This window comes from Cheilinus undulatus, linkage group 4 (genome assembly GCF_018320785.1).
Source record: "Cheilinus undulatus linkage group 4, ASM1832078v1, whole genome shotgun sequence".
NCBI lineage: Eukaryota > Metazoa > Chordata > Actinopteri > Labriformes > Labridae > Cheilinus > Cheilinus undulatus.
This window is the reverse complement of record NC_054868.1, coordinates 6,041,396-6,051,920: the sequence shown is the minus strand read 5'-3', so window position 1 is coordinate 6,051,920 and position 10,525 is coordinate 6,041,396. Positions and strand designations below refer to the sequence as shown.

At 38.9% G+C, this 10,525-nt stretch overlaps 1 protein-coding gene across 1 annotated transcript in view; it reads right to left on the bottom strand.

Annotated features, from left to right (window-relative positions):
• Nucleotides 1-1,869: 1,869 nt before the first annotated feature.
• LOC121508906 (neuronal membrane glycoprotein M6-a-like) overlaps nucleotides 1,870-10,525 on the bottom strand; it is a 67,887-nt gene continuing 59,231 nt past the window's right edge. Inside the window, exon 7 of the mRNA XM_041786047.1 lies at nucleotides 1,870-9,285. Within this exon, the coding sequence (XP_041641981.1) occupies nucleotides 9,133-9,285 (153 nt within the window). The 3' untranslated portion in view covers nucleotides 1,870-9,132. The remainder of the gene's footprint in view (nucleotides 9,286-10,525) is intronic.

Here is a 10,525-nt window from a genome sequence, read left to right as displayed (position 1 = left end):
AAAGTATTCATCTCGTTTATCTCCTTCTGCAAAACAAGTACTTTAGTACCATCTATGTAGGTGTGTTATTATCAGAGGCAATTGTAGGCAATTGTCTGAGACCTCAAGGATCCTCAAGAAAATCATTTTAGGTGCATGAATGATCAGGAATACGGCTAAAACTAGTTTCAGTGATTGAGATGCTGATAGTGAATATAAATAAAAAGACAAGAGTGGATAAGATAGCCTTAAAATAGATTTTGATCATATGGGAGGACACCTGGCCCCAACAGAAATTCCTTATTCCTGGGGGCTTTACATGATTTCAGTTTCTCCAGCCACAAACCAACATTGGCTTTTTAAATTTTTGTTTTATTTATTTATTTTTTTTATGAAAGGGATTTGTTCTCCATTTCCTTTCCTTTGAGGGGGATATTCCACAATGTCCAGCAGGTCTCCAGCTTTTTACCTGAGAAGAGATGCTTTAGTATAAGGCTCAGTTGTGGGACGCAGGGATGGACAATATTATCAGCATCATGTCGGTATCAGTGACGGTGCTTTAAGTAAATAAATTAGTGGAGTTTTAGGCGGGACCAAGAGACCTATGCCAATTGAGTCTTTTCTTTATCCATCCTCATTCTTTAAACTTCAAAATGTGTTTTAAGAACTAAAGCTTGTTTCAAACCTTAAAGTGTGTTCTAAGCAGGCCTCTTTAGGTTATAAAACATAATTAATACGATATTAGGGCATATGACAATATGTGAAAAGTGCACACTAAACCTGTAAACCCTCTTCCATCATGTTCAGTAGGCCACCCTTGGCTGTTATGGTTGCTGTCTACAGGTGGAGGTTCTCTAACAGAGTCAGTAACTTCAGTCATGGTGCAAAAATGTCTAATAATGAAAGGAATTCTGGGAAAACTGTGCAGATAAAGGGATGATTGTCAAATACTGTGAGCAAAATGACAAAAACACTTAGAATGATTGAGACCTGTTGACTTAAAACTAAAAATGTGTTCAATCATCTATGAAAGATCGAGCTGAAATGGATTTTTACAGGGGACATATTGTGCAAAAATCACTTTTCCAGGCTTTTCTAAAAAACCATATGTGCACCTGGTCTGTCCACAATCCCCTCAAATACCAGAAAAATCCATTCCCTTCTACCCCCTCTTTCTCCACCTTTCAGAAAATGTGTGCTGAAAAAAGCCGTTCTCAGATTTTCCCCCTCTTGACTCATGTTGGGAGTTAGCCCCGCCTCCAGGTTTGGTTGGCCCTCCCTGCTTAGAGGAAAGCTCCGCCCTCTTCTGCTGATCCTCCTCTCCGCTGCCAGCTGAGATGTTGGATAGCTCAGTGGGTTTCTCTGCTGACTGTGGTCTGGAGGATTGATGGTCAAATCCCAGTCAGGTCCTTAACTTTGAATAAAAGATTCTGAACCATTATATCATCCATTTCCTGAGAGGGGTGTGGTCAGGGGCATAGTCAGACAGCTCATTTACATTTACAGAAACAACTTATTGAAGGGCTGAAACAGAAGGTTTTAGACATGCAAAAATCCTAAACTACAGTGTTTTTTTAGAAACAGACTTCACAGGCATGTTTTAGGGACCTCTGAGACCAATATGAACTTATTTTAAAAGGGTAAAATATGTCCCCTTTAAGTTGCTCAACCTATATTTAGCTGTTCTGTCTTACAGTGTAGTTGTGTAAATTTCTTTAAATCACATTTTAAACCATGGAAAATGAGAGTTTTTTTTTAATTTAAAATACCTTACTGAAGTATTTGAAATATCCAAAATGTTAAATCTATGCAGAAAACATTTAAGATAAAAAAAAAAAAAAAATGTGTGTTGTGGTGTGAAATGAAGACACAAACTCACGATGTTCCCTTATTAACAAGTACACAAGTGTATTATTTCATTTTATTTATATATGCAAGCAAGTTTATGTCTTTACAAATAAAAAAGCCACTGTCTGCCCAAGCTGTTGGCACAGATATGTACAAAAATGGAGGAGTGAATCAGATAAAGCCTGCTACTAAGCAACCAGAGTGGAGTACAAAAAGTCTAAAATACTATGGAGAAACAGAAAATAAAAACAAAAAAAAAAAAAGAAAGAAAAACTACTCCCAACGTCCAAAATGTCCAACCTGACACAACGCATGGATCTGAAACAGGCGATGATCGGTTTGACATCATCGATTTTAGAGCTGAATTATTTCAGGCACAGTGGATCTGATTTTTCATCCTGTGATACAGAGCTGCAAAAACAGTCAAAAACAGATCAAACCTTCCTCACACAGGGTTGCAAATCAGATTTCTTCTTATTGAAATTCATGCTTTATTAACGCCGACATGGTCTTTTTGTCACTGAAAAGCGTGCAGCCAGGATGGTGGGATGGTAAAGTGAGTCCATGTTCAGCCGTGGTCAGTGGGTAGACAAGAAGGACGCAGGATTAGTGTGACTCAATACTTAAAAATCATCTTTACAAGGAGACGACGAAGGGAAATGAGGAGACGTAAACAAATGGAGAGCGAGCGGCTCACGTCCTCCTCCTCACAGCGGCAGCAGCGTCTTTTCTGATCTTTTTTCTGCTGCTGGATCAAATTTAAGCTCAGTCACTCCACCTGGAACATATTTTCATCTTTTTCATACCTTAGGATGCACTGCGATATCATTCCCTGTCCAGTCATTGCTCTCCACCTTTTATGTGATGCTGCAGCCCTGAATTATTACTCGGCCTTCATTACAGATGGTGATTTGGCCGTGTGAGCTGGACAGACTGCTTGTTGCTTGGTAACATGGCGCTTTACTTATGCATCAGTGACTCCTGCACATGCCGGCTGTTTCCAGCACACAGGAAATCAGACATGAGTCACTTTTAAACGCAGAAGCACTCAGAGCCGTGGTGTGACTGCAGCTTAAAAAGACAAAGCGAGGAAGACGACGTGAGCAGAGGTGGCTGCAGGATGAAGAGGGGAGGGGGTGGGGGCGGGGGGATGGCCAGAGCAATACATTACACCACATCTGCAAATCCGCTTTATTAGGAGAAACAATAGAGAACACCATGGTCAAACCACTTAAGACTTGCAACCTTAGATTCATGCACTTTAATGCCAGGAATGCACGGACTTCGTGTTTGATTTCTGCTACAATATATTGCTCTGGTGGTAAACAACTGAGCGAGCAAGCTAGCTTAGCAACACCATTAGCAACAGGAACCGCAATACTGCACACTGAAAAGGTGAGAACAAAACAAAAACAGCAGAACAGCGCCAGTGGAAAAGAATGACTTTTTTTTGTATTGTTTTAATCATTAAAATTATGACCATTGAATGCATAACCATGCCACAAACAACAACTAGATTCACTGTCTTTTTTTTTCTTTTTCTTTTTTTTGTTTTTTAAACCTAGAATAAGATTATCTTCATTATTATGAATTCATTCGTTTTCATCATCGTTATTTCTTCAGGTTATAACCAATGCTGCAAGACTATACACAGATCCCTCTGAGGGGAGCTCAATGCACTTACACACCAAGAATAAGAGAGAGAGAGAGAGCTCACAATGGTCAATAAGTGCACAAAAACTATTTTTTTCTTTTATCTGAGGTTAAAAACACTGACATGACATCCATTGTCAGGCAATGAAATGATAGAATACTGTTACTGTAAAACTAGACCCTTAAAAATACTGACTGTATGCAGCCGAGACGCACCTGAACAGGACACAGGTCTGAGGGAGTCTCCCTGCATCGACACAGATGGTACATTTGGGTCAAATGAGCAGCATTTACACAACACATAGAACCAGATTTAAACTCTGCTAACCAAAATATCAGTGGAGAAAATTTGGTCCCAGTTAGATCTAACAACCTTGTTTCTATCTGTCTCTGCAGTCGTATGAAACCTTTACTTCATGACATTTCGTCAGATTTAAACCATCTAGAAATCTGATTAGCTACTTGTATCCTTCTTTATTGAAGGCTGAGGCCCCATTTTCTGACAATTCTTACCTTTTAAAGTGATTTTTTTCTTGAATTAGAGTCACTGGCACCTCTAAAGGCCCATTTATGCTCAACGTTAAATACGGATCTGGATACAGACGGAGCCTTCTGTCCGTGCTCTGCGTTCATTTCCTCTGTATTTCTGCACGTTTCCATAAAGCTTACGGATACGGACCAAACTGATCAGTACCACCTGAAACCGTGGGGGCAATGTTGCTGTCACTACCCGATACGTAGCTCTAGTAAAACACGAAGAAGAAATAACAACGGCGGAACATTTTGAGGAAAAGTTGTGCGAGTTGGTTAGAAACCCTGCCTCTGTTTTTGTCTTTTATGGAAGAGGTGCATTATCAATATCTCCTCCACAGTCGCCATGTTTGTTTTTGAGTTTGTTGTTGTCATTAACTTTTGACTCTGGGCTGCCCCCCTGGTGGAAGTATTGGTTAACATCCATGCCAACATAAAGAACGCATGGAAGTATGTGAGCAGTGACGGTAACATCGTTTGAAAAGGACGTATACATTTTCGTGCGTAAAGGGAGTATAAATGGGCCTTAAGGGTACTTTGTAGCACAGCACAGGGTGCTTGGAATGTTTTTAGAGTTAATTTAGAAAAGAAAACATGCACAATGCATGAAATATTTAACTATGAAAAGGCTCAGTCTCATAAACTTAATTTTTATGCAAAAATAAATTTTAACTCACCCACAATCCAGAAAACTTTCACCAGAGCCTTAAAAACTCTGCAGATATTAGGAAGTATATGCTTATACGCAGATGATGCCATGATGTTTTTTAACCTTTGAATAATTGCCATTTTTACTCAAATAAAATTAAAATTTTTTGTAATCTCCTGCTACTTTCAAATTGCCACATAACATTTCCTCTTTACACAGACACAGCATGAATTGCGGGCAACATCGACTGCCATTAAATGATCTTTTCCCCCTTCTTAAAACAACAGTTGAGTTGAAACCTGCCGTCCTTTGTGTTTTAGTAAATGCAGCTCTGTTGGGAGCTTTAGCTCAGGACATTGGGACTGAACCACCTCCTCCAGACTGTGTAACCAATAGGAAATCATTCTCCCGGCTGCTCACCTCGACTGTTTCACATATATGTATATCTTTATACAGAGTTAATGTAGGTACAGTGCTTTAATACTGCCCACAAAAATAAAGAGAAAATAAAATAAAAACACATTTCTTTTTTTCCTAATTAAATGATTTCACATTTAAAAAGTTCTAAAAGTTGATAATAAAATAGTGAAATGTAATCGGTGAAAAGTAAAAGAGCAAAGAATTATGGCTCAGAGTGATGGCGGCGGTGGTGGCGTGTGTGTTTGTTTGCATATGTATGTGTGTGTGTGTGTGTGTGTGTGTTTTCATGTGTGCTGGTAGTCTCATCAGATCAAACTCTTCATCACCACTATCACCATCATCATCATCACCATCGTCATCATCATCAGCACAACAGTCGTTCCCTCTCAGTCGTCTCTACTGGCAGATAGAGAATCGTCACTTTCCTTCACAGTTAAACCAGGACAGGACAAACGACCCACTGAGGCGTGTTCACAGCAAAAGTGAAGAGAGTTTTCGCCCCAATTTACTCACAAAAGTGTGAGTTTATTTTCATTCTTTATACACAAACTACAAAAATTCTCTTTCAGATAACCACCATCAGTAACGTCACATTTCCCTAGGTCTACAAACTAAGCATTTGCTGCAATCTGGTGTCTTAACATCAGTTTGAACCCAGTTTAACTGCAGAGAATAGGCCAGAAGGATGCCAGGATAGCATCATGATGCAGATGTGTAATAAGAATAAATCTATGCCTAGTTTGGGTGATTTGGCAAGTCAACAACTTCGAAAACACTTGTTTTTTAATGGATTTTGGATCTATTTTGCCTGATACAACGCCAGGACTTCAATCTCAAAATATAAGGGCTTCTTATCTAACTAGTCAAATAAATGCCTAAAATACTAAAAAAATGGCTCCATTTCATAGACCACTTTATATTAGATTTGCAAGAATTTAAAAATTTGCCCAATAAACACTGCAAATATGAGCAAGAGTATGATTATATGCAGATGATGCTGTGATGTCTTTACCATTGCATAATTGCCATGTTTTACTTCAGGACATAATCAATTGGCAAATTAACCACTAACCGAATTGAAAATGCAACTTGCCAAATATGCACAATGCCTTGAATATTTAACAATAAAAAGGCTAAATTTTATAGACCACATTTTATATCAAATGTGAAAGAAGTTAACTTGCCTTCTCAGGTATTACGCCTGCTGAAACTGGTTTTAACCATTAAGTGACAAACCAAAATTATGAAAATAAACTTGTGATTGAAACACAGCACCAAATCAGCTAAAAAAAAACTACAGTAAATAGGAGGAAACTGAGTCAACCAAGCTCTATAAACACTGAAAATATGAGGAAGAGTATGTTTATACGCAGATGATGCTGTGATGTCCTTTACAGTTTCACAATTGCCATTTTTTACTTCAGTCCATCGCCAGTTGGCCAAATTACCCAGTAACCAGTAACTAAATCCAAAAATTGAACTGGGCACATAAACAATTTCATGTGAAATGTTTTCATTTTAGTGCCTGGCATAGAAATGTAGCAAAAAACTTTTTTTCTATGCATCAGTTTTTACATGCTATTGCATCTATCTTGTCTGGTTGCTCAAATTCCCTTCACTTTTGGTTTGAACATGCCTTCATTCTAATGGCTCAACATAGTGAAACAAATAAAACCAAACAGAACAGCCCTGCACACTGTTAGCAGTTCATTTAAAGACTTTCTATTTGAAATCTTAGAAAAATAATAGCTGTTGATCTCTGATCCACGGGCAAAAATTGGAATCAAAATAATTTTTTTAACAAAATGAATACAGCGTCCAATAAAGAAGCACCTGAGGAGAAAACTGAGATACCAAATACAAACACTGTTTGACTCTCCGGTAGCACAAATCATCTCTAAACCTCGAGCTTATCACCTGGAACGTCATTCATCTCTGTCCTCTTTCCCAAAAACACAACTCTAGTTGAATCCCTGCAGCAAACAGTGGTGAGTTTGTCTCCCTTACTTGTTTTTTTAACCTTTTCCGTTCTTTTAAATTCACTCTGATCCGTCACACCTGTCCATATGAAACCCTTCAGCACCTGGTAGGAGTCAGATCCTCCACCTTTAAAGTCATCCTGCTCAGCCTTCACCACGTCCTAAGATTCACAGTACTCATCTGTTTCTGTCACCAATGACACCTTGATATCAGTATCAGTGTGTTAATTCAGCTTATATATGAACTGGAGTTTTGGTCACATTAGGGCTAGTAGAAAGAAAGATATAAAAACATAAACATGACAATGAAAAATTCTCAATATGATTGGTGCATACGCATGTGTATGTGTCTGTGTGTTTGTCTGTGTGTGCAGAACCACTGAAATACAGAATCATCACAAGAAAATGTGAAATCGTTACAACCGACCCCGTCCCATTGAAATACCTCCCCCACCCTCGTCCCAATGCTAAAGTTACACATAAATAATACTGATAAAAATGTGGCAAAATTCCAAAAAGTGAGAAAAAACATTTTTTATCAGACTGATGAGAACATGACACACGTTAAAAAGACTTTGTGCTGCTAAGATGTGCTGTTTCTGAGGACAAATCACAAGTTTATACAAATCAGGGATGAAGAAGGGAGGAAGCAGAGCCCAGTTTCATGAGTTGCTTTGAATGGCCTTCTGCCATCTTAAGTGCTTTTATTGTGAAAGTCCAGAGCTCGGCCAGCCCGACCTGTGAGATACAGTACAAATAGAGCCAAATCAGAGGGGAGTTTGGGAACAAATAGAATTTGACATCAATTTATCTGCATATTTTGTCAATTCAGAGATCAATACAGCAAACCTCAGGCCACTTCTGTAGAACTCATGAAACCAGGCTCGAGATGAAGAGGTCGCAGAGAAGAGGAGAAGGAAGAGAAAGAGGGTTTGAGGAGAAAGGAAGGGAGAAAGAGAGAGAGAAGAGGCGGGGGGGGAGAAAAGTTAGCAAAGCTACCCATTTGCACCCGGGGAGGTACGCACATCCTCGGGGACCGTTTTTCTCTGCAGTACCAGTCATCATAATGTGGCGAAACGACACGACACAGCATGACACCACCGTACAACACTGCCTGAACAACACCGACCATTCAGCCACATCTATGTGTGAGTGTGTGAGTGTGATGTGTGATGTGTGTACTGCAGAGGGGGGTACAGCGACGTCGCCCCCCCCTCGTCAATGATGACAACACAGACACCAAATCCATTCAGACGTCTGCTGGAGAGTTTTGGCTTTGGCGTGCCGGGCTGACGGGTTAAAGCTGGAAAAACTGGCACAGAGGAGGAGAAACTTAACGGGCAACAGAAAGTAGTCAAAATTTCTTTGGGTTCTTCTGCTCATTATTTGTCTTTTTTTGGTATAATTCTGCATGTTTCTTGTGCTGTTTTACACATGCTAGGCCAGTCATAGATACTTTAATACCAGCTGTGCTCTTCAAATGTACTCAGGGACTTGTGGGAGCAAGCAGAGAAGTCTTTTTTTGAAAGCTTTATGTCTCCATCTTTTATGGGAAAACACATCAAGAGTGTGTTTGTTAGTTTAACTTCAAGAGAGATCAAGAATATGTGCATATTTAGATTTCTGCATCTGTAACTGGGGAAAACAAGCTGGAAAATACTTAAAAAAAAAATTTAGAGGGAAATCTTCAAAGTTTAGAAAGTTAACATTCCCAGGTGTTTTTGTAAAACAGATTGAGCTATTTCTCACTCAATAGGGCAAAGTCAGGCTAACAGAAAGGAAGCAAACATACTTTGGGGATGATGAATTGTCAGCATAGACCTCCTGAGCCAATAACCCACAGCAGACATGAGGATGATGATGGTTTCCATGTGCTCATCACTGTTTCTGAATTTCTCCCTTTTTGTGTCTTTATTTTCATCATGTGTATGTTCGTGTTGTTTTTTCACTCGTTTATATTCTGTGTGTTTCTCCTTGTTGTTGTGTCAGGCCCTGTGTGGGTGCGAGTGTGTGTGTATTGTGTGTCTGACAGGTTAAGTGTGTGTGTGGGTGTCGTTTCCTGCAGGTGTGTGTTTATGTGTAGGCATTGAGGCGTTCTTTGGAGCGCGTAGAGTGGATGTCATGCAGCTCCTGTTCCTCCTTCGACTTGATGTCTTCGTACTTCTGCATCCGGCTGGCGTCCTTCAAGTAGCCCCAGTTGGCGGCCAGAGCCATCAGGAAGTGGACCTGAAGACGATGAGGGTAATCAGGGGTTAAAATGCCGGTAAAAGTTAAATACGATTTCAGAGTGTCAGGGGAAAAAAAGCCATCCAAACCTACATGCCTCTATGTCAGGGGTGTCAAACCCAATCACAGCAGGGGCCGGATTCTAAATTTAGGTCTAACCTGAGGGCCTAACAGGGTCCACATTTAACCATAAACTGTCAACTCATTTTCGCCAATGATAAATTGTGGGCAAAACAAACCTTATGACATTTAAAAACATCAAAAAGATAAGTTTAAGAGCTTAAAATCTGAGTTTAAAAAATTAAATGAATGAGTTTCAAAGGTAAAAACATTATTACAAGTCAAAATGGTGTTTTTATAAGTAAATATTTGAGATAGAAAGTCAAAATACTGAGTTTAAAAGGTCAAAATGAGTTCAAATCATACATTTTGAGTCTAACAGGTAAAAATATGAGATTAAAAGTCAAAGTTAGGAATTGGAAGGTCAAAACTTCTGATGAAATTTTGAAAAATATAGTTAAAAAGGTCAAAACATGGCTTAAATTTCAAAATTGTGAATCCAAAAGGTCAAAATGTGTGATAAAAGTTAAAATTATGAATTGAAAAGGTGAAGATATGAAATAAAAAGTAAAAATCAAAGGTTTAAGTTGTAAATCTCTGATGCAATATGGAAAGTATGAAATGAAAACATTTTTTCCCCACAATCCTGACTTTTATCTGATAATTTTTCACTCTTTAGTTTTTCCATTTTTCATGACTTAAAAAGATATTTTGAATCATCAGGGTTAAATTTACATTTTTACAGTAGAGGAAATCTGTAGACATAATAAAAATATAATATGATCCTGCAGGCCAGGTTTAACTGTACCATGGGCCGTATTTGGCCCCCAGGCCTTGAGTTTGACACCCATGCCCTATGTGGTATAGTAATGACTCCCTAAACCTAATGATGGTTGTACCACCCTTGGCGGCAACAATACAAGAAAGTTTTTGTGATATCTGGCAAGTAGTCATTTAAATGTTTTATTGTCATGGGTCTTGTGTAAAGTTTGTATGTATGGCTGCTTGTTTGTTGGAGGATTGTTTACGGTGCTTCTGCCTGTCTTGGCTGGGAAACCCTTAAAAAAACTGTATACATCATTAGCTGCTGCTGGTAGAGAAATTCATCAAATAAAAGCTTCTGTTGGATATCTCTGCACTAGCTGTAGCTCTTCATTGAGCTGCATCATTACACCAAGAT